This window comes from Amblyomma americanum, chromosome 11, assembly GCF_052857255.1.
Source record: "Amblyomma americanum isolate KBUSLIRL-KWMA chromosome 11, ASM5285725v1, whole genome shotgun sequence".
Lineage (NCBI taxonomy): Eukaryota > Metazoa > Arthropoda > Arachnida > Ixodida > Ixodidae > Amblyomma > Amblyomma americanum.
The window spans coordinates 71,043,999-71,068,332 of NC_135507.1; the positions used below are offsets into that span (position 1 = coordinate 71,043,999).

The window sequence follows — 24,334 nt, forward strand, 5'->3', positions numbered from 1 at the left end:
CTTGGCTAGCACAAGACCCACCGGTGTCAGCGCCTGCCGTCGCAGGGCAGTGGCGCGTCCCTTAGCCGCTCCATCACTACGCAAGGAGTGCATGGGGACTCCCAGGTACATATGAATGCAAAGTAGAGAATCGCCAATTCCGCATGTATGGGTATTAACACATTAACGCTATCGCGTCATATCCTTAACGCCTGTATATAAACCAGTTTGGCATGGTACTTCTTTCGAACAGCGCTCAGCACACAGCTTGGTAGAATCCGTTGGTGGTTCTCCCACAGCCTCTTCCACGTTAACCAGTCAATCTGGTGGTACGCAGCATGCCGAAACTGCCTGCACAAAATATGTGCATCAACATTTCTTTTTTCGTTATTTACTTTCTTACCTGTTTGTAAACTCTTTGCCTTTTCCAGTTGGTTCACATCCATGCTGAGCTAAGGCCACTTCCAGCACTGTCCTTGAGGCACACAGTCTTGAACTTCAGTAGAGTCAGTTCTTGGGCTAGTTGGTAATCTTGATTCACGTTCATAGTATTCTAGTGCAACGGCACACAGCGAAAGAAAAGAAGACGGAAAAGAAGAAGGACGAACACAGCGCTGTGTTCGTCCTTCTTCTTTTCTTCTTTTCCGTCTTCTTTTCTTTGGCTATGTGCCGTTGCGCTGGAATACTAAGAACGTGAATCAGTCTTGAACTCTTTTGAGCTCGTTACGCACTGTGTGCCTTTTGGGTTTGTCCTGATTGCTTGCAGCTCATGGCAGCACAAGCAATTCTCTTAATCTTTCATCAGCGCGCAGCACATGCCGCTGCACCTAACTGAACAAAAAACCGATTATATCAACCTAGTATACTTGAGCAATGCAAACATTTGCATTCATGAGCGCTTGGTCATGGCTGACGATCGACAATGGCGCCAGAATTCATACAAATTTGTCCTTGAGTCAGAACGGCAAAGTTGTCGAGCCGCGGTACGCATATATCTGCCATAAGTAATACTGCTCGTTACCACGATACGCAACAACAGCAACTATATATATCTCGCAGCACACTAGTTTTGATGAGCAGCACTGAGAGTTCCGAAACGCAGCCATAATTATTGTTCAAAAGCGTGTTCAGCATGCAAAAAGAAAACGCACGGAGGTAAGTGCAGAAGTTTCATGGTTGAACAGTAGCCCGAACTTGCGGCAGAAGGAAAGCACAGACGGGACCTTCCTCCCGATCACCTCGACTCTTCGCGCTACAGTACAGCAGTGCAACCACTCCAACTCATCCAGTTTGGCATTCATTTGTAGTTCGAAAAGGCCTTCGGGAGTAATTAGGCAAGTAACTATAAATAAATCAACAAACAAATGATTTACCCCGTGCGACTCGTGTAAGCATGCCGGTGATCTGAACTATATCACGCTTACAGGGGTTACACGAAGTTGGTGAAGAGAAAAAGAAACAGCGGAAAAAGATGCAGGAACAGGAAAAGACACGCACAGACTGTCACCGGAAAGAGGATGGTGGCCAGGGTTTTATGCAGCAGCCGTACACGACAACGTTTTAGCGCAATTTACTTTTTTTTATTGCCACTTGCACCTACACAAAAGATATGAACGTGCATGCACCTATGCAAAACATACGTATCACTCGAGATTTGGTTTTTGTGTTACCCTGGTAGGACGTGAAATGCCCATACTGGATTAACAAAATTTCCGGCTTGAAGGCGCCGCCATGTCGCTTCTCTATTAGCTTCTTTCAGGCGGTGGCACCAGTTTTCTCTTCTGTAGTCTGTAGTTCACAACGATTTCGGAATAGGTTTGGGCGCGCTCGTCCAGGTTCCGACAGTGCGGCGGTTCCACGGTTACCCGCAAGCAGAGAATATGGGAATGCGCCGAATACCCCGGAGTCGATGAAGATATTGATAGCAGAGAAAGCTGGGAAGCCCTGCTGCGCAGCAAAGAACCCGCTCGGCAAAAACAAGCCGATCCGCCTGGCGGCTGATTCCGCGAAGAGATAAAATGTCATTGTTAGCCTTTATTCACGGAGGCTCCGGCCCCCGCCCTCCCAGCCTGTGTGCCGGGGGTGGTGAGTAATAAAGGGTCTCCATTTCCGGTGGAAATAAAAGCTGTCATCCACCCATCTATCCACTCGAGATTTCCAACACGTGAAGATGTCGCGACTTGACTTTCGCTGCCGGCGCACTCCGCGGCGTCGTTGGTTCCGCCGTTTTCTGAAGCTGCTGATGGCTCGAACATTCATGGCGAAAGTCCGAACTGTTCAATACTGCTTGAATTATCCATAATTTCCAAAACGTAGTCCGTAAAAGCCAGCTGAAGCAACGCGCTACGCAGCAACGCCATCGGTGCCGGCCGGAGATCCCCGTGGATGACGTCATGACGGTCCCGACCAATCGCGGGCAAGAGCGGCGTTCGCTCGGGGCACCGGGGGCGATGGGGCACGTTTTCTTCTAAAAAACAGCTTTTTGCGCTTATTTTCGCTCTTTTTGAAGGAGATATTCTTTTTCAGTGGACTAAAAGCTATAAAATGACGTTGAGAACTCATTTTTTACGAAAAGTGCTTCAGCTTCCCTTTAAAGCTGAAGCTTAAGCGTCCTCCATTTTTTTTTTGGCACAGGTTTGGTATGGAAGGGGTATCCGCATGCGCAGCAACACATGCCATAAGGTAGGTGCCGTATAAATTTTCTGGTATATTTCAATGCACTGCGAAATTTCCTAGGCTGGGGTGCCATACAACTGAAAGAAGGAGCAGCTCCTACGGTGTGAGCTGCACGCCGAGTAACAAAGTGCAAAGTGAATGCTGAACTACAACGTATGAATACAACGGAATTTTAACGAATAAATAAACTCGCTCCGTAAGTGCAAAGCGAAAGCGATCTGTCAGACACATCGACATTCTTGAAGAGCGTCACTCGCACAAAATTAACTAAAGCGAAACTTGTTGGCGTTTGCAATGCGATGAATAACTGCGATCGAGTGGAAGCAGCTAAGCTTCCATGAATATCATTTCTTCTGTGTTAAGATATTCTCGCCCCTGGTGCGGCATCAAAACAGATCCGCCTCGCTTTTGTTTTTATGACATTCTCGGTTTAGGGTGTCAGAAGCCAGAAGAAGAGCACCTTCGGGTGTAGAAACGGAGCAGTGCGAACAGAATGTGCACTGTCCACACTCGATGGTCCAGACAGCAGCATCTAAAATTCACAGGGTGACCTAATTTCATTATGTGCTAAGAAAAATAGCAATTGAAATCTTTGCATGCATTCTGGAAGCCTGTGGTATCACTCTTATTTCGATCCAGCACTGAGTCAAACCCAGAGATAACTTGGTGCACAGAAGAGTGTACATCCGAACATTCAAATCAGCTCCTATGAACTTTCTGGAGTGGCTTCTATTGGTGGACTGTAGTGAGTTGTCCCGTCCTTGTCGTCCATGTACGCTGATACGTTGAACTTACAATTCTCCACGCCCCTGGACCAATCTGAAAAGTGAACGAAATAGCATAAGTGCAGGGGAGGATACATTCACTAATGGCTGTGACATGTTTGACAGTTGGCGATTCGGATACAGTATGCGAAGAATAGGCAAAAAAGGTTAATAATAATCGGTTTTTGGGGAAAGGAAATGGCACAGTATCTGTCTCATATATCGTTGGACACCTGAGCCGCGCCGTAGGGGAAGGGATAAAGGAGGGAGTGAAAAAAGAGGAAGAAAGAGGTGCCGTAGTGGAGGGCTGCGGAATAATTTCGACCACCTGGGGATCTTTTACGTGCATTGACATCGCACAGCACACGGGCGCCTTAGAGTTTTTCTTCCATAAAAACGCAGCCGCCGTGGTCGGGTTCGATCCCGGGAACTCCGGATCAGTAGCCGAGCGCTCTAACCACTGAGCCACCGCGGCGGGGCGCAATAAAGGTTTGAAACAAAAAATAAGGCGGGATTTTAAATATAGCTGAACTAAGTAGACATTCGAAAGCATGTCTTTAGCCTGATTAGCTCGTGGTGATTAGCATGCTGAAGAGAAGACTCCGATCGCCAGCGCCAAGAACGAAGACGACGGAGCTTTCGAATCCGCGAATCTCTTGGATGGATCAATAAATGTTTTCACTCACTCACTCTATGGAGGCGAAACGCAAAAGGCGATCGTGTGCTGTGCGATATCAGTGCACGTAGTCGAAATTAATCCGGAGCCCTCCACTACGGCTCCTATTTCTTCCTTTCTTCTTTCACTCCCTCCCTTATCCCTTCCCATACGGCGCGGTTAAGGTGTCCAACGATATGTGAGACAGATACTGCGCCATTTCCTTTCCCCAAAAAACCAATTATTATTATAAGGCTAAGTCGATCTGATCTGTTCACGCCGCAGATGGACGTTGATGAAAACGACGGCAAGCAATGCACAACACGAGAGTGTGCTGATATTTAACGTGGGGTGCATGTGTCAGGCTGTGGTGATTGCCCAGTACTCTCGCGCAGTGGCCTCTGAAGCTGATCTCTTCGAGCCACCGATGGCTCGACTCCCAGTCGTGGATATTGACTGTGCCTTTGCTAGGCAACGGCACAAGATACAAAGACCACAAGATTAAAAAATGACAAGATTATTGGTCACTGCTCGTGAGGGTATTGAGTGTTTTCGCATTAAAATGATTATTTATTTATTTATTTTTATTTTTTTATTCATTCATTCATTCTACCCCTCAGGGCCATAGGCATTACAGAGAGGGAGTGGAAAAAGAAGAATAAAATTAGAAAAATACCGCATAGAGACAAATTTAAATAACACCTGAGTATACAATGCTAGCCATGGCTTTTCGGAACATCTCGTAATTATTAAGGTCGGCAATATCTGCGGGAAGGAGATTCCAGTAATGTGAGCAACGCGGCAAGAATGGTTGAGAAAAATATTTGGTATTACAAGCTTCAAAACCGAATTTATGAGGATGATCAGTACGATGGGAGACATGAAATGGCTGTGGGATAAGGCGACCGCGCAGTATGGGGTGATGGTACAATTTGCGAAACAAAGCGATACGAGCCACTTTGCGACGAAGTGACAACAATGGAAGAGAAAGACTAGATTTCATTGTAGTTATGCTTGCAGTGCGGTTGCAATCAGTGATAATGAAACGCACAGTGTTATTTTGAACCATCTCAGAAGCAGTAATCTGAATGCCATAGGTGTTTTGTGTCACAAATTGGACGTTGTACCCGAATGTTGACCAGCCGTGGTGGCGCAGCGGTTAGGGCGCTCGGCTACTGACCCGGAGTTCCCGGGTTCGATTCCGACCGCGGCGCCAGAGCTTCGATGGAGGCGAAACGCATAGGCGCCCGCGTGCTGTGCGATGTCAGCGCATATTAAAGATCTCCACGTGGTCGAAATTATTCCGGAGCCCTCCACTACGGCACCTTTTTCTTCCTTTCTTCTGTAACTCCCTCCTTTATCCCTTCCCTTACGGTGCGGTTCAGGTGTCCGCCTGTATGAGAGACCGGTACTGTGCCATTTCCTTTCCGCAAAAATCATTTTTTTTATTTCCCCCCGCCGCGGTGGCTCAGTGGTTAGGGCGCTCGACTACTGATCCGGAGTTCCCGGGTTCGAACCCGACCGCGGCGGCTGCGTTTTTATGGAGGAAAACCGCTAAGGCGCCCGTGTGCTGTGCGATGTCAGTGCACGTTAAAGATCCCCAGGTGGTCGAAATTATTCCGGAGCCCTCCACTACGGCACCTTTCTTCATTTCTTCTTTCACTCCCTCCCTTATCCCTTCCCTTACGGCGCGGTTCAGGTGTCCAACGATATATGAGACAGATGCTGCGCCAATTCCTTTCCCCCAAAAAACCAATTATTATTATTATTTCCCGAATGTTCTACTCTCTCGACAGAAAAAAAAACTTTGCTAGCCAGGACGAAAGCGAGAAAAAATTCCTTGCTCAATATTTGCCCAATATTTTTCTTAGTTATAAATCATCTTAAAAGTACTTCATTCTAGTGAGATATGGCATTCACTGCAATTCTTAAATGGCCACAAACTGAAAACAAACGGCGGGCAACTTTTATCACATTTCTCTTCGTCAGGCTCAACTTATTGACCCGTACCTGCTAATACCTCGATGGACAGAGCGCGTTAGCATGCGAAATAGGCACGCCACAAGAGATAGCGGCCTCAGAAACCAAGTTTTGGGGGAAAGGAAATGGCGCAGTATCTGTCTCGCATCTCGGCAGACACATGAACCGCGCCTTAAGGGAAGGGATAAAGGAGGGAGTGAAAGAAGGAAGAAAGAGGTGCGGTAGTGGAGGGCTCCGGAGTAATTTCGACCACCTGGGGATCTTTAACGTGCACTGACAAGAGATAGCGGCTATTCTGACACAGCGTCATGCTGTGGTGATGTGCGATGGCGTGTGGAGGTGAAGGGACAGGATACGTTCTTACGAATGCGTGAATGAACTTTTAAAACTCGAGAAAAGCACAGCCACACACGCTAAGAACGCTGTCGTTCGGCCGGGTATCTGTGTTGGACAATGACATACGGCGATGGCGAACAACAGCGCCTAGACTTGCACGAGCGGTGTGAAGTCACGCCCGGCTGGTGTGACGTTACGCAAGTGAGGTGTGAATGCACACGCTTGCCTTTCACGAAACGTGCAAGCAAGCGCCGGCTGGAACGAATCAATTGATCAAACCACGACTACCACTTCCCAGTAGTAACGTACAGGGCCTTTCACTTAAGACTTTACACAATTTTTAAATAAGCTGTTTGAGTTAGAAAGTCGCTTATTCGGCATAGCAGTGTCAGCGGCGTAGTACATCAGAATACAGCTGAGACGTACTATCTAGGAGGCTGGTTAACTAATATTGAATAGTTCATGTTTTAACGATTTCTAATAAGCTCCTTAATTATCTAGATGCATGTAGTCCACCGTAAGTAATATCCATTTCAGTTTTCAGAATTTCTAAATTATGGTCACCGTCGGCGCTGTGGCCGAACAAATTTTGGCTACATCGCGCCAAAATACATGCGCTTTAGGGAAGCTTGCAGGCAAAGCAACCTCTCCAGTGCTCGGAACACATAGAAATAGTTAAAATTTGCTGGACCACAGCGCCGAGGGTAACCTGGGTTTTCGAAAGTTTAAAAACTGATATGGATATTACTTACGGTGGGCTCCACTCCTCTCGATAATTAACGAGCCTAAGAGTAATAGTTAAAGAGTTAACTATTCAATAATAGTCAACCAGCCTGCCAGTTAGCACGTCACAGCTGTATTCCGATGTACTACAGCGCTGAAAACGCTAAGCCGAAAAAAGCGTTCTTTTAACTCAAAAAGCCTCTTTTTAAAAATTGCGTAATGTGTTATTTGAAACAACCTGTGTATAGTGCCTGGAAGAAGAGGTTAGCCGGGGTTCTTCTCCTTTCTGAAAAGGTGACCGAAAAAGTTTCAGAGCTCAACCAGCTTAAATAGATCTAATGTGGAAAAACTTGCACGTAAAGCATGCGAAGTCTTCTTCAGTTAGCGTCTGAAACATTGATGTAATCTGGGAATAAAGCCGCGACGGCGGTCAGGCTTCTCCGGAACGTGTATCGCCATGCAAGTGCCCTCATGATGACGTCATGTACTGCGGAGATGCATGTTCAACGTAGACACGCTTGCTCGAAGGAAGAAAAGCGGCGCCACTGACTGCCAAGCTCACGGAGCGTTGTTTGGCGGCATCCAACGACACATTGCAGTGTGCAGCCGAAGGTTGCGGAAATCTGAAATCTCACCACTTATGAGGTTATCATTGAACTTCTCCTTACTTCATTACCGCAGTGAGAAAAAGCAGATTATCGGTGTCGGTGCAGCTTTAAGCGGCGATTAAACTTCACCAATTTAAATGCTAGTGCAAAAAAAATCATCCTTCACTTGCAACCTTCATACATTTGAAACCTTGATTTTGGGTAGAAATCCAAAAAAAATGTTTAACTTCTCTTTAAGCTGGTGTTGTCGCTAGACCCAAGGGTCACGCCCACAGCGCATTGCACCTGCTCGCTATCACCGTCACTGCAGTACAGCAACATAACGAAGTGTCTACTAGAAACCCAGCAGCTGCTTACCGGAATGATGCACCAGAGCTTTAGTAGGCAGTGGTTTTTGAAAGATATTTCACAGCGCTGATTCTATCTATGTCCACCATGAGTTGAACCAGAACCCTAAGCTACTATATCTATAGGGCTTTAGAAAAGTGGGCCCTAAAGCTGAGAGTGTGCTAAAAAAAATACCGGGTCATGAGTACGGCCTAAAAAGCGCCCTGGGTTTACATTTGAAACAAATCATAAATCATAAACAAATCATTAGCCTGAGTCGCTTTGGGACGTTAAACCCCCATAAACCATTAATCAAACCAAACAAGACATAAATACAAGTCATAACGGGCCCAAGCAAAACTGACACTTTACACAAACAAGGTAGTGTATTGCAGAAGTGTCTTCTAGCCTCATCACTTATTCATCGTCGATTGTCGTCGATAATGGTTGTCGCTGTAGTTTTCACAAATGAAATTGTAAGAAAAGTCAACGGAGGCACTGCAATTCCGCACTCTTCCTTTGTGAAATTCTCGCGAACGTGCATTTTTCTTTCCGTTCGAAGAAAATACCTGCTCCAAAAAAAAAACAACTTTTTGTAGCGAAAGCTACATTGAACACGAACTCGCTGTTTCGCCATGCTCGCATTCCCACCGTGGTCGCACCGCACCACGTGACCAACCACGTGATTGGTCACGTGACCAACCGCGTGACGAACCACGTGACAACAACTAGCCAAACAACCGGACTAACCTGGACTTGCAATAAAGATTAACCAAGGCTAACTAAGCTATGCCTTAGCTTTCGCTACGTATATACGTATATCCTGGCATAGCCGAGCTAAGCCCTGCCAATTTTTTTCGCTTCTTATGTCAAATGCAACACTTTGGCTGCCTATTACTTTAATGTCAGCTCGGTTGGTGGAAATATTTGACATGCTCACATTCTTTACTGACATCATCACCTCCCTTTCATTCCGTATGAAATACACTCACGAGCCTCTAGGGACGAGACAAGTGTCTTACCCTCGATGTGCGCTTCCGTGCCGTATCGGAATTCTTGCCAAATCCTTCTGTGGTAAACAAGCTTCGTTTTGTCATTGCATTTCCACGTAATCTCGATGCCGTCGTGTCTGCCCAAACTCGACGCATACCAGCGGATTATACCAGTGCGGTCAAAGGGGGTAATCGAAAGCGAAGTCAGTGCCGATGGACCTGAAATGTAGAAAGTAATCCTGGTGAGAAAAAGCGCAGTTCATGGTTTTTTTCTCCGACACTATGACGTAGGACTTCATCAGTGTGACGACCACTTATGGGCACTTGAGGAGGCACTTAATGTCCGGCTTAAGAGTATGACGCGATAGTGGCAATGGTTTAATGCTAACATATGCGGAATTGGTAATTCTCGACATTACATTTACAGATCCCTGAGAATCCTCACACCCGTCTTGGCGCAGTGGTGCAGCGGTTAAGCGATGCGCCACTGCCCTGCGATGGCAGGTGCTGCCATCGGTGGGGCTTGTGCGAACCAGGTTGCTCTTCCCGAGCAACGTGTGCGACCAATCAATATTTTAACTGCCACCTGCCACGGTGGTCAGTTTGCTCACAATCCGGATGGCAGATACGATGGTGCCACAAGGTCACGTGACCTACGTAGGCCATCTAAGTTGCCGGAGCGGCCGGTTGTTCAAACAGCCGCCAACGCCGCCGCCGCCACCGGGCAGTTTGTTTCCCACATGGAGGTACCAACGCTCTCGCGTTAAAACCGTTTCGTTCTCCAGTGGTCGTCACTTACCGGTGACCAGTACTGCATCGGCCAGGTGGGCTTCTGTACGAGTCATCTACCGTGGGAGCGCCGGATAACACCCTAACCATTGTAGGCAATTGGCCCGATTATGTCAAGAAGCAGGTTGGCAAGGAGGTATAAGAAGCGTTTTCAAGTTTCCAGAGTAAAAGACACAAACGTGGCCGGCATACCGGGCCTTGACAAGCAAGAAAAGCGGATCTTGAGCCAAATATGTGATCGAGCTTTTCTGGTAGCTCGGTTTAATTTGAAAATAATTTTTTCAGCGCATGCCTTTTCCAAATCCAATGACGCGATTGCTTTCCTTTCTGCAAACATTAAGCCTGTCTAGCGAGGGTCCTGCTAGAGGCCCTGTGAGGATGCCGCGAAACACTTCGAAACACCTTATGAACGGTCTATGTGCATCTGTGCAGCCATTATATCGAGATATCTGCTGCAGGACACGCGGTCGTAGGATGCCGCGAAAAGCTTCGAAACTCCTTTCAACGCACCGTCAGCATAAGGGGTTGTAATAGTTAGCAAAAGCGTGATAGCAGCACGTATAATAATGCGAGGTCATTTGAACCACACTGTGAAGAAAGCCATTAAGGAAAGGGTTGAAAGGGGCAGAGATATACACTCAAAACAGAAAGGTGCAAAAAGAAAGTACGCTGTCTTCTAGCACACTCACTTTTACATAAAAGAGTGCGCAGAGAACTGTTTACTCTATTTATACTCCCATATAGGCGAATTCGTGTTTACACTGTAGGAAGAACAGCCAAACGTTCGTGCTCGCTCTTACGGAGTTCCGCGCAAGTACACTCAAATATTCTTTAACTGCGTTGGTCGTCAGTCTTGCGCAAGATGTCTCCACACTGCATTTCTACTTCAGTGAACTTCAGAAGAGCGAATACTTGCTGACATTTTTTTTGTTGCCAAAATGGCGCGGGAGTTAGAATACAGATAACTGAAGTGTACAGCTGGCAACGACGTTACGCACGCACACGTGTGATAGGAACATCTCAGTTGTTATTTTAATCAAGGGGTTCCCCAGGGTCAAAAAAGAAGAAAAAGAACAACTCTCTAAACTCGAAAGCAAGCGCCCATACCTGCATAGAGCAGGTTCACGCTCACGGACGATTCATGTCCGCATCCGTAGCTGTTGCAACCGCGAACCCAAACCATCAGGATGCCTTCCGTCACGCCGTGCGTAAGTCTGAGGAAACCAGTCGTGAGCGTGGCTGTATGTCCATGGTCCACCGTGACGTCACAAATGGCCGAGTTGTTGCAGGTGCTCCACTCCTCGGCTTCTGTGGTGCTGTACTGCGTAAACAGAGTGGAAATTAGAACCTACTGACATGCAAACTTACCTGCGTGGTTCAGGAGTGCCAGAACCATTGTACGAATGCACTAAGCTTTGCTTGAGCATATGTGCGCTATTTAATCACCTGAGTGGAAACGCATGAGCAATGACGAATATTTTGCCTGCCCTTTGACGAGCTGCTTTTGAATTATAGCAGGATTCAAAGGATTACTTTACTTTTGGTGCATGCGCCACAGCCCGTACAGCATGCGCAACGCAAGATGGAGCCTAGGCATACTCTTTGGACACATTTGGCTACATCGCGACAAAATACATGCGCTTTCGAGAAGCTTGCAGGCAAAGCAACGTCTCCAGTGCACATAACTCGTCGAAGTAGCCGAAATTTGTTGGGCCACAGCGGCCAGGGTCGCCATGTTGTCGAAATGCTAAAACCTGATATGAATATTAATTACGCTTGGCTACACGCCTTTCAATGATTAAGAAGTCTTACAGTAATAGTTAAAAAGTTAACTATTCAATGTAGCTAACCAGCCTGCTAGTTAGCATGCCTTAGCTGGGTTCTGATGTACTACACCACTGACAACGCTACACCGAAAAAGGCGCTCTTCTAATTCAAAAGGTCTATTCTTAAAAATTGTGTCAAATCTTAAATGAGACACCCTTTATACGACTTGCACACAATGTTCCACCATATTATGAATGAATGCTTAGAAAACAGTGCCGTAACATGTCACGAAAACGAACTTAGGGCCAAGTTCTAGCGATCGTTAACTGCATTTAGGGTGCTTCATTCGAAAAACGTTGTGGATAATTAAGAAACAACTTAGCTATGAAATTTGTCAAACGATTTGTAGAGAGACATTTCTATCAAATACCTTTATCGAAGACATTGCTAGCCTTCTTTTAGCCCCTCTCGGGGTCTCTATGAACCAGTATCGAAGTGTATTGAATACTTGAAGTATCTTACACTGATTGTTCTACTGCGGGGAGTAAGAAGCAAAATAAAAAAATGACAGACGCTCAAACGGCTCGATGCGGTGAACTGTGTAAGCAGAGTGCGCTTTCGGATGATGCTTTTCCATTTGATGCTTTTTGTTTTTAAAGCAACAGAGTTAGAGAGGACGTTTGCTGGAAAAGCGGTGTGCATTCTCATTCTAATTCAGGAATGGTCGAGAGAGTTGTGACGTCCCAAATTGAGTTATGGAAGGATAATGAATAAAACTCAGGTGAAAATGTGTTTATGAGGCAGTACGATGACTAAAATGTCATTATAACATATTCGAATTTAAAGTAATTACGCTGAAAATAGTTTCGTTTGGTTTCGAATCAGACACGCTATCCTTAAGCCACTGAGGCGCCATCATTGAAATCTTTAAAGGGAGACCTTATGTGTCTTGTGGTTTATCATGTGGTTTAGTATCACTACGGATGTATACTAATGAGTGTGTGTAATTAAAAGAGGTATCAATTAAGAAAGAAAGCAGCAAATCACCATTAATGCTGTCGCGTCATACCCTTAAGATTGAACTTAAATGACCCCTATTTTTAATGCATTGCCTGAAAATTGCGCCAATTAATTTCACTTTTCTTTGGCTGCCTTTTGTAAATCGCTAATGATTTTATAATTCATATTTGCTGCATTTAGAATCTCTAAACGAAAAATTGAAGCGCCTCGTAGCGGTAGCGGAGCGAAACAGTGAAGAATCCCGTACGTCGGGCGTCTGCCACCAGTAGTAAAAGCAGCCGTGGAACAACATACGGAAGGAAGCAGAAATGATGACCAGAAGAAGAGGAACGGATGCTTCAGTGGCAGTTTCAACTGTGAAGCTTTATTGTGAGGCATACATGCTCAGAATTGGTGAAAGCGAAGGAAAATGCCTTGAAAATGTCTGTGGCCTTTATAAGGGGTACTGAGAAGGCGCACCAACTGGTAACGAGCTTACGGCGAAAGACCACGCGCTCGCAAGGAGCATGAAACTTAACCACACGCTAATATTTACGAGACAAATATAAACTGCTAGAAGTAGCAAACAGTGCACAACGCTTAAGTTGTGTATGTGAGTGGTTTCAGAAGGGGAGGTAGGTCAAGATAAGTGTGTAAATGCGTGTTCGTGCACGTGTTTCGTGCTTTATTGGTATTCTTTTAATTGGTAGCGTCGTCGAGGGCAGGTATTTTTTGCCATGCAACAAGGGTCGTCGAGAGCACCTCTACATTTTGCTTATTTGAAACATCACTATAGGCTCTCTGCGCTTTTTTTTTCTGAAGCAGAGGCGGAGAGGAGGACAACTGGAATAAAAACTACCTAGTAACATCACACCTCACGTTACCGCAGAAAGTTAACGTAAGTACGTTACCTGTTACAGTTCCGAAATGGCAACGAGTACGTTAATAAGTTACCAAGAAAGTAATGCGTTGCCGGTAACGCCGTTACTTGTAACGCGTTACCGCCAACATCGGTTAGGTGACGGGTAGCATCGCCATGATCTTGGTAAAGAAAAAAATAGCACGATGAAATGACACTTGAAGAGTTATCAGAGAAACCCCGTCCATATTGCTTCGAGAGGAGCATAGCCAAGGTAGCATTAAAATATGCGCTGGCGGGGCCTTGTAAATATAAGGCATATTATTAATCTAATTCACGGAAAGTTGTTTTCTAAAGGCGTCTGTTCGTTGTTCTTTGGTCTCCCTTACCTGCAGATAATCTACAGTGCCGTTAACGCACGTCCAGCGCAGCAGAGATGTCCCATCTTTGCTCTGCATGTTAGCTCCATGCTCGACGGTGATCTTAGGCCCTGCGGTGAACACATGGAGATGGCGTTGTAATGGAAGGATTTTCGACAGCCACCGCGTCCCTTTGAGCAACAGATATAAATTGTAATCAGGGGCCAGGTTACGCAGCTGTGACAAATTCTGACACAAGTTATTGACAGTGACGTCAAAATGACGAAACGATGAGATGTCACCACGTGACGCAAAGAGGAATCAGCCAATTACGGCAGGGCGGCGCCCCGAGACCATTCGAGGAACCGTGTGCTTATTTTTTTGTAAAAAGAAATAAGAAATGAGCAACGATGAAAATAACTAATATTATATTTTGCCAAAACATTGTGTTTAAAGTTTGAAAATATTAACCAAAATAAAAAGCGTTCGAAGTTGTGCTATTAAATTGGCTGGTGGGTAACTTTCAGTGCCGCGGGGTTGTGCTGACGGCAGTAAAAAGGCCGCTTTGCACGAAAGCAGCTGTTCCACGCCGCGTTATTGTTTTTTTTTTAAGCGCCGTCTGGAATCGAGCTACTGTGCGGTTGACTTAAGTGAGCAGAAAACTTTCAACAAATGCAGTGAAGGTTGCGTGACTACCGAGTGAACTTGCAAGAAGCGCTTGGAACGAAATCGACGAAGACAACTTGTTGAAGTCTGTTGTTCGGCTCCTTCGATCGATGACAAAAATGCCAAAAGGTGAGGCGTTGCAGTATGTGACGAGTGGTTGTTTGTTTCTTTCCCCTTAGGAAACAGAAGACGACCACGAAGTGCCATTTGCTGGGAAAAATTAAGTGGTTTGCCAACATAAGCGTGTCTCATATTTATATGTAGCTGTGTGTCACAGATGTGACGCCGGCACCCACCCCTTCTGCGCACTAACTTTACAGATTGCCTCCAACACCCGCTGTACGCATTTTCTCACCGTCGGTTGTGCGATGCAGACGTGCGCCTTGCTACCAATAGCAGCCTGAAAGCCTGCCATGGCAAATAACCGCAGTGCACACAGCACCTGCCGCCGCACCGACACCGCGCTCGTACGCAAACCTCCCAATAAGTCGCAAAGCCACTCCACAGCCTGCTTCTCCAGTCGAAAAAGGCTTCGAAACAGCCTGTCCGGCAAGTCAAACATAATCAAATGTGTCTTCGTGCGCCCTCCTTCACCGTTGCTCGCGCCGGCGCAGCCGCCTCATTCGTATCGCCGCCTACACCGCCGCCATTTTCTGTCACAAAGGCAACGGTCAAATTGACGGCTTCAAAACTGTGACAAAAAAGTGTCAAATAGCGGCTGCATAATTACGTGTGCAAATTCGTCACTTCTGCCACATCTGTGACGTCATCTGCAGCCACCCATGACGCAAAAGAGCAATATGGCCACCGGCCACGACCGACGAATAGGAGCGAGGCTTACTGACACCTTTGTGACAAGTTTTTGACAATTTTCCTAATTGACAGTTACGTAATCTGGCCCCAGGAACGCCACTACACGGCTTCCTTGAGAACGCCTCGAAGGACGCCACTGTGAAGAGCACAATGCAGGGAGAACAGGAAAAAAGAGAGGATCATAAAGAAAGCGCTATATTCAAGTAACATGTTTCGAAGCTTTATATGCACTATGTGTTATTTGAAAGTGAACGCAATTATTTGGGACTCTTGCCGTAAGGGATTCAAAGCGTAAGGACAGTTGTGAGGCGCGTTGCTGCAGTCGATGCACCGCACCATAGTAGGCACTCTTAGCGTACCGCAGGCTGACGACCAGGCTGACGACCACGCGGTAGGTGACTATGGGATAGGCTCTAGAAATAGCAGGGGAGAGTTATTAGTCGAATTCGCGGATAGAAATAATTTACGGATCATGAATACCCTCTTCCGCAAACGAGAAAACAGGAAGTGGACCTGGAAGAGCCCCAATGGTGAGATTAAAAATGAAATCGACTTCATACTATGCGCTAAACCTGGCATCATTCAGGATGTGGCCGTCCTCGGAAAGGTGCGTTGTAGCGACCACAGAATGGTAAGGTCTAGAATTAGCTTAGACTTGAAGAGGGAACGGAAGAAGCTAGTGAAGAAGAAGACCATTAACGAGTTAGCCGTAAGAGGGAAAGCACAGGAGTTTAGGATAGCGCTGCAAAACAGATATTTGGTTTTAACTGAGGAAGATGATCTTGATGTTCTTCAATGCATGATAATCTGACATCAATAATTACGGAGTGCGCAGTAGAAGTAGGCGGTAGGACAGTTCGAAAAGATACCGGGAAGCTATCTCAGGTGACGAAAGATCTGAGTAAGAAGCGCCAAAACATGAGAGCATCTAACCCTACCGATAGAATAGAACTAACGGAGCTATCAAAGTTAATAAATAAGCGCAAGGTAGCCGACATAAGGAAATTTAATATGGAGAGAATCGAGCATGCTATAAAGAACGGAGGTAGCCTAAAAGCAGTGAAGAGGAAACTAGGCATAGGTAAAAACCAGATGTATGCACTATGAGACAAGCAGGGCAATGTCATTAGCAATATGGATAAGATAGTTAACGTAGCCGAAGAGTTATACACAGACCTGTACAGCAGCCAATGTAATCAGAGCGTTAATGAGAAAGACAGCAGTGCACAGCAATGCGTCATCCCGCCAGTAACGAAAGATGAAGTAAAGAAAGCCTTAAAAGTAATGAAAAGGGGAAAAGCAGCTGGGGAGGATCAGGTAACAGCAGATCTGTTGAAGGATGGAGGGGACATCGTGCTAGAAAAACTAGCCACCCTGTATACGCAATGCCTTATGACCTCGACTGTACCAGAAGCTTGGAAGAATGCAAACATTATCTTAATTCATAAGAAGGGAGACGCCAAGGACTTGAAAAATTACAGGCCGATCAGCTTACTATCCGTTGACTACAAAGTATTTACTAAGGTAATCGCTAATAGAGTCAGGACAACTTTAGACTTTAATCAACCAAATGATCAGTCAGGCTTTCGTAAAGGATATTCCACAATAGGTCATATTCACACTATCAATCAGGTGATAGAGAAATGCGCCGAATATAACCAACCTTTATATATAGCTTTCATTGATTACGAGAAAGCATTCGACTCAGTGGAAACCTCAGCAGTCATATAGGCATTGCGTAATCAGGGGGTAGAAGAACCTTATGTCAAAATACTGGATATATATAGCAATTGCACAGCTACTATAGTTCTACATAAAGTCAGCGATAAAATTCCAATAAGGAAGGGCGTCAGGCAAGGAGACACGATCTCGCCAATGCTGTTCACCGCATGTTTACAGGAGGTATTTCGAGGCCTGAATTGGGAACAGTTGGGAATAAGAATAAATGAGAATACCAAAATAATCTGCGATTTGCTGGTGACATTGCCTTGCTGAGTCACTCAGGAGGTGAACTGCAAATCATGATCAATGAGTTAGACAGGCAGAGCAGATCGATGGGGCTAAAAATTAACATGCAGAAAACCAAGGTAATGTTCAACAGCCTAGCAAGGGAACAACAGTTCACAATTGGCAGCGAGAGCCTAGAAATTGTGACGGAATACGTCTACTTAGGGCAGGTAGTGACAGCTGATCCGGATCATAAGAGGGAGATAACTAGAAGGATAAGAATGGGGTGGAGCGCATATGGCAAATTCTCGCAGATCATGAGTGGCAGTTTACCAATTTCCCTCAAGAGGAAAGTGTACAACAGCATAATCTTACCGGTACTCACCTACGGGGCAGAAACGTGGAGGCTAACGAAAAGAGTTCAGCTTAAGTTAAGGACAACGCAGCGAGCCATGGAAAGAAAAATGATAGGTATAACGTTAAGAGATCGGAAGCGGGCAGAGTGGGTGAGGGAACAAACACGGGTTAATTACATCCTAGTCGAAATCAAGAGAAAGAAATGGGCTTGGGCAGGGCATGTAATGCGAAGGTAAGATAACCGCTGGTCCTTAAGGGTAACGGAGTGGATTCCAAGAGAAAGTAACCGTAGCAGGGGGCGTCAGAAGGTTAGGTGGGCGGATGAGATTAAGAAGTTTGCAGGCAAAGGGTGGATGCAGCTGGCAAAGGATAGGGTTAATTGGAGAGACATGGGAGAGGCCTTTGCCCTGCAGTTGGTATAGTAAGGCTGATGATGATGATGATGAGCCCACCCAGCTCCAGTCCGCACGCGGTGGTTGGTCACGATGCTTCAGGCCTGCGCGCAGCTGCCGGGTACGTGACGCCATCTGGCGCCCTCAAGGCGATCTGCGCATGCGCACTGACGACGCGCGGACTCCCGGTACTCCGGCAATGGTAGCACGGTACACGGTATGTAGAGGTGTCTAGTGTCTCTACGTATCAACGCTACCGGCCGAAGGCCACTTTCTAGAGGCCATGCCCGCGGAAGCTAAAATCCCCATCAAAAGTTCCGCTCGTTGGAGCCGCTGAACTATGGAAGGGCAGCCTACTCTTATTACACCGGTCGCTTTGTTTTAATGGTATGCAGTTGCGTAGGCACCTTTCTATTATGCACGAGGTTGACGGCTGTTGACACACAGGACAGACATGTAGACCAGACAAGTGGCGTGAACATGCGCTCACATTTACTCCATGTAGTAACGGTCGCTGTCGCTGGAGGTCCTAGCAGAGGCCTTCCACCTGCATCCGTGAACTTTGCTCTCACTTCCATTGCTACCGTGGTGTCAGGGTCCACTCCCCGCATCACAATGTTGTTGCTTTTGGTCCAAAACAGGGAGCACGTGGCTACCCCGTTCAAGCAGCAGCGCACTCGAAAGCCTTCGTATAGCCGAGGGTCATGTTGCGGGAAATCCCAGAAAAGTATGACCGAAATGTTGCTCGTAGATTCCGCTCTGGTTATCACCGGCCGTGGGAAATCTGTACCAGGAAAGGGGAAGCGTGGTATGGACGTATTGCAGTAGAACAACAATTGCAGCCCGGTTCATGTGCAAGTTCTTGCTCTAGATGAGACAAACTATCTTTTGTTCTCAAATTAAGCATTAGAACCGTATGTTTTCTTCCAGGGCTTAGTACCGCATACTTCTTTAACTGCGAGACCCTCATCACATAGGAAGGCAAGCAATTAGAAAATTGTAGCGTTAGGCCGCATCTGAGTGGAAGTAGTATGCGGTCGCTTCTGGTGTGGATTTTTTTCTTTCGTATCCTTTATTGTAGAGAACGTGGTTGGAGTATGCTTGACGTAATACGCAGGCAAGGGGTTTTCAAATGTGAAAAAAGCGAATAAGCACAGCGAGTCCCCAGCGCGTTCGAAACACTGGGTTTATATGCTAAAAAAATTGGGGTGGGGCGGGGGGGCACTTAAGCCCTGCTTTAAAGGCATGATGCGATGGCGCTAATGAGTTAATGCCCATATACGCGGAATTCGTCATTCTCAGCTTTATATCCACAGACGGCTTGGAGGCCTCACGCAAATACCAGTGCAGTGGTGCAGCCGTTTAGCAATGCGCCACTGTCGCCGGCAGGTGGCTGTTTGAACCACAGCCACCGGTGTGGCTGTGGTTCAAACAGCCACGGTCGACAACGCCGGCACCGGACAATTTTTTCCAGACATGGCGGCACTAACGCTCTCGCGCTAAAATCAGAGCGCGTGCACAGCCATTGAATTTAATCTTCGTTTATCAACTGACCATCTACTCATATTTCTGTGGCAAGCTACTTTATTTGTGTGGTGGGAGAAACTGGAACGCCGTGATATCATTTTTCACGTTACTTGCCGGAGCACACTGGGCATGTTTAAGGACAGTACACGCTAATCCCCCATCGATTTTGAGCAGTCGAAGGCACTCAGTGTCAGCCACGTACTTTTTTTTAAAAGCGAAATGTATTTCCCCAGGGCATCAATGCTGGGTGAAGGTGTGATGAATGATGTAGTAGAGATTAAATGAATGGAAAAAGGTTAGCTGATTTGGTGAAGTCCCGTAGAGAACGATGGTGCGGTCCCTGCATCCAGGCAATGTATGAAGCAGGGTTGCTTGGTGAAAGACCTGCTACCATCAGGTGCCGGATCCTTGTAGGCTTGAGATTTGGGCAGTCCCACAGTAAGTGATGAATGTCGGCCTCAATGTCCCCGTGTTTACATATCTGACACCCTGGCCGAGGAAACAATTCTCGGTACTGAGGCCACTTCCGAGTGATGGCTGGTGTGAGGGCAACCCCGACCCGGATCCTCCTAAGCGCAACCTCCTCTGCACGGGTAAGACCGCGGGGGAGGGTTACCGCACACGGAGGGACGTACTTTTCTGTTGGGCTTTTCTAGACTTGGCTTCATCCACCACGCTATTTCAGTGTCTAGGGAGTAACAGGGTCCCAAGGTCGAGTGGTCGAATTCCGGTCTCGGCGCCGCATTTCGATGCGCGATATCAATGCACACTGAAGTACACCAGATGGTCGAAACTAGCCCGGCGATCTGCACTATGGTGTCTCTCATAGCCACATGCAGCGTCTGAACTTGAAACCCCTTATGACTGCCTGTATTATGAGTATCACTTCGGAGGAGTAACTAAAAGAGGGGAACGAATATCAAATGTACTTACGCAGTGGTGGAGTGACGAACGTAGTATTTACAGGGAGACTGCAATTTTCTGCGAGGCAACCTTTAATGCTAGCCACGTAGTACGTCCAAGGTTGCAGGCTGGAAATAACCACGGAGTGCCTTGAATTCACCTTTCCCGTTCCGTCAAACTGCCTGACCGTGTAGTTGCGCCCGTCGTCTTCAGCCTGGAAAGTTTAGAAATTAGGCAGCACTCGCGAACGTCATGTTCCGCCTCAGCCGTTCGACTGCTGCACTGGATAGGTTACAGCGCCGTGCGTAGTAGCTGTGAGTAATTTTCACCGATGCCAGTGATAAAGGAACCAATAGTTATCACAGTGAAAAGGGTGCAAAGTTTACACCTATTCGGTGCCCCTAAAATGCTATGATTCTATGCTTATCCACACTTGCAGTGTCATTTCAGGGCGGCTGCAACAGGAGCTGTAAAAAAAAAACTAGGCGGACGCTTAAGTCATCTTGAGTGGAATGCGATAGCATTACATTTCACATTTTTCGCAGCTTTTGTTGCAACTTCTGTGTGTGTGTGTGTGTGTGTGTGTGTGTGTGTGTGTGTGTGTGTGTGTGTGTGTGTGTGTGTGTGTGTGTGTGTGTGTGTGTGTGTGTGTGTGTGCGCGTGTGCGTGTGTGTGCGCGTGCGTGCGTGTGTGTGTGCGCGTGCGTGTGTGTGCGTGCGTGTGCGCGCGTGTGTGTGTGTGTGTGTGTGCGTGTGTGTGTGTGTGTGTGTGTGTGTGTGTGTGTGTGTGTGTGTGTGTGTGTGTGTGTGTGTGTGTGTGTGTGTGTGTGTGTGTGTGTGTGTGTGTGTGTGTGTGTGTGTGTGTGTGTGTGTGTGTGTGTGTGTGTGTGTGTGTGTGTGTGTGTGTGTGTGTGTGTGTGTGTGTGTGTGTGTGTGTGTGTGTGAGTGTGTGTGTGTCCATTATTGGTCCATCACCTGCCATATACGGACTAATAGCGGCAGTAGCAGGTATCCGGTATGCTGTGATGGCGCCGACATTTGCATATGTCATATTTCATTCTGATTTCTACTAATCACTGTTAATCACTATGCATCATTTATTAACTGTTGATTTCAATCCATTTTTTTATTTTTCTCTTTCTGAGCAGCGATCTGTAATTGGTTCCTTTGGGGTCACGTGAATGTGTGAAATTTTAGCTCTCGCGACCAATCAGCGAATTTCGTGACACTGGATGGCTCCGGGTTGTTCTCACAGATAGATTAGGCCTGCCTAGGTTGAAACCTAAAAACTAGGTTGCGCACAACCTGGTAGGCAGGTTGTGATGACGTCACAAGGTCACGTACGCTCTCTCGACCAATCATATTTAAATGCCGCTTGTTATGGTGGACAGGCTGCTCACATTCCAGTAGCCAGGTTTCCACCTGCCACGGTGGGTTTGTTTCTGACGACGTCATAAGTGCACCTGACCTCTCTCGACTAATCAGGGTGGCCAGTCATGGCAGGTTGTGATCACAAAACAAGGTCACGTTACCTCTCTCGATAAATCAGAGAATTTCGTGAGAACTGACGGCGGATTTTTCTTCTGATGCGGACGCTAATGGCATCGAATTAATATCTATAATATTACCAGCAACGCGAAAGTATTCAGACAGCGATGCCTAAAATAATGTCTCCAAAACCGCACGGTGATCAAATGATTGCGCGATTGGCACCCATCTTTGTCACGATAACCAGCTCCAAAAAGCATGCATGGACACGCGCTCATAATCGCTGTGAATATGATCTAGATCTTAAAATGGCTACCTCATCGAGAGAACAGAGGAGGGAGCACCGAGTTGTATGACTGGCTTTCGGATTGCTAGGCAAGCCCTGGTGATGTTTCGTTATACCTCCTCTGTCCTGGGAAGGCAAAGTCGGCCCCACGTCGCTCTCAACCGGTGAGTCGCCACCGTGGTGGCTCAGTGGTTATGGTGCATGGCTGCTGAGCCAAAAGTCGGGACAGCCATGCACCATAACCACTGAGCAAAAAGACGGAATCCGATTCCTTATAGCGACCCTGAGCAGCTTTGGGACGTTACACGCCATGAATGCAACCAAATGGCGAGCGTTCGGGTGGACCCGACTTTATTTCTTTTTGTTTTCGACGACTTGGCTTCCAAACTATGACGTGCGCCCCACCTTCCCCCAGTTTTCTTTTCTCCATGCTCTGAGGCGCCGATGGCTATCTGAACACAGACATGCACGCTTTGTGCATGCTCGCCATGGAACTATCATGAATCTCCTTGTTGCGTCTTATGAGGTCAGTCTTCTATGTATGCAGCCTGGTAGCCTCAGCAAGGGAAGAGGTGGTCAGGCTTATCGAGAGATAAGGTCAGGGCGTGAATGAAGGGTTGATGAGCTGAGCGTGCGGTAGAGGCAAGCGACTTGAGCCTCGTTCACAGGTTGTTATAATAGATCTTTTGTGGGGTAGATGATGGGTTCTTTCGTTGGGCAGCTACGCCCCCAAAAAACAACGAAGGTTGATCAGAGACGATGGGCGACAGGCTTTTTGCCTGTCGACCGGTTTTGTTGTTGCGGGACTGAGGATAGTATAATGACTAAGGAGTGGGGTGTTACAGGGTCATTAACACCTCCATGGCTCTGTACCTAACAGCTTTAGTAATGCCATTTAAGACGAATGCCTACTGCGTACTGGCGTAAGCAACCATTGCGCTGATAATGCACTTACCACATCTGCGTACAGCGTCAGCTGAAAAAGAAAAAAAAAGAACAAATTGTGGCGTCATGTGGCTCGGGGCTTAGGCGTACATGTGACAAACCTGCCTTTATATGCCATTCATGTTCGTCTTTAGGACAGGGTAAGGAGAAAAGTCAACAGGGAGCACTAAAATTCCGGAATCTTCAAATGTCACAGATTGGAACAGCTGATACACCTCAGTCTTCACGCACGTGGTGCGCTGGAATTACAAGCGACGCCTATTTTCGGCGGAGCCACTGAAACCCCGGTCTTGAGTAACTTCAAGTTGCTTTGAAAGAGGAGAATGGAGGAACTCGACACGAGCATTAAGGATTGCAAAGCACAACGCATGGCCTCAGCTGCTGCGGCTTTGTTCAAAGGGGACTTGACAACCCTGCCGTCGAAGCTGCTGCTTTTTTTGTACCTGACACTCCACTGCTAACATGCCAGACAGCGCAGGAGTAGTCTCAGTATAGCGCAAGCACCGCTCGGCACGCCAAGCAGATTACGCGTCACCGTGAACTGTTTTCGTGTTTTTCTATTTTTTTTTGTTAAGGAGAAAGTGGAGTAAATGTCTTTCATTTTTCAACAAAGTAGCCAGAAGGTGGCATATTATTAACGAAACTTTGAAAATTATTTAAATCTTGCAAAGATTGAAAATGAACGGAAGTTTCATAAAAAGCACTGTTTACGATGTGGATAGCGCCTCGACATTTCGGTTCTCTCTAGTTCAGCTAAGCTCAATGCAGCTAGATTCCCCCAGGCCGTGCTTCAACATAGCTGTCATATAACGCCATATCTTTTTCTTTTGTTTGGTTCAGTTTATCTAGCTTGTAAGCATAATAGGCGGGAACCAAAATATATGCGAGAAAAAAACGCACAGTTGTGAAGCATTGAATTGAAACAATAGACGAGATAGCGATGAAGGCGTTTCACATTTTGTCGCTTACCAGGAACAGGGAGGCCGCATCAGGGGATAGCCAAGAGATGATCGCCCGGGAAGAATCGACAGGGTACGCTGATATCTCGTACGAATCTGTAATGCGTACGGGCAAGTTTGCCAGTGCCATTTGTCCCCGACTCGCTGTTACAACGCTGTTATAATAGACGTGAAGTGGTTTCTTGCACTCAGCTGGCCGACAAGGAAATGGAAATAGGCGCCCGTTATGACATACCTGA

At 46.7% G+C, this 24,334-nt stretch overlaps 1 protein-coding gene across 3 annotated transcripts in view; it reads right to left on the reverse strand.

Annotated features, from left to right (window-relative positions):
• Positions 1–1,518: 1,518 nt before the first annotated feature.
• The window catches only part of LOC144109413 (collagen alpha-1(XII) chain-like), a 38,607-nt gene continuing 15,791 nt past the window's right edge, over positions 1,519–24,334 (reverse strand). Inside the window, exons 4-11 of one of the 3 annotated variants that reach the window (XM_077642202.1) lie at positions 24,106–24,191; positions 23,147–23,167; positions 20,449–20,632; positions 18,479–18,772; positions 13,844–13,944; positions 10,937–11,150; positions 9,071–9,259; positions 1,519–3,474 (exon numbers count right to left, since the gene is read on the reverse strand). In XM_077642202.1, coding sequence (XP_077498328.1) covers positions 3,362–3,474; positions 9,071–9,259; positions 10,937–11,150; positions 13,844–13,944; positions 18,479–18,772; positions 20,449–20,632; positions 23,147–23,167; positions 24,106–24,191 — 1,202 coding nt within the window. In that variant the 3' untranslated portion in view covers positions 1,519–3,361. The remainder of the gene's footprint in view (positions 3,475–9,070; positions 9,260–10,936; positions 11,151–13,843; positions 13,945–18,478; positions 18,773–20,448; positions 20,633–23,146; positions 23,168–24,105; positions 24,192–24,334) is intronic. The other 2 variants (XM_077642199.1, XM_077642201.1) reach the window with 2 other exon arrangements.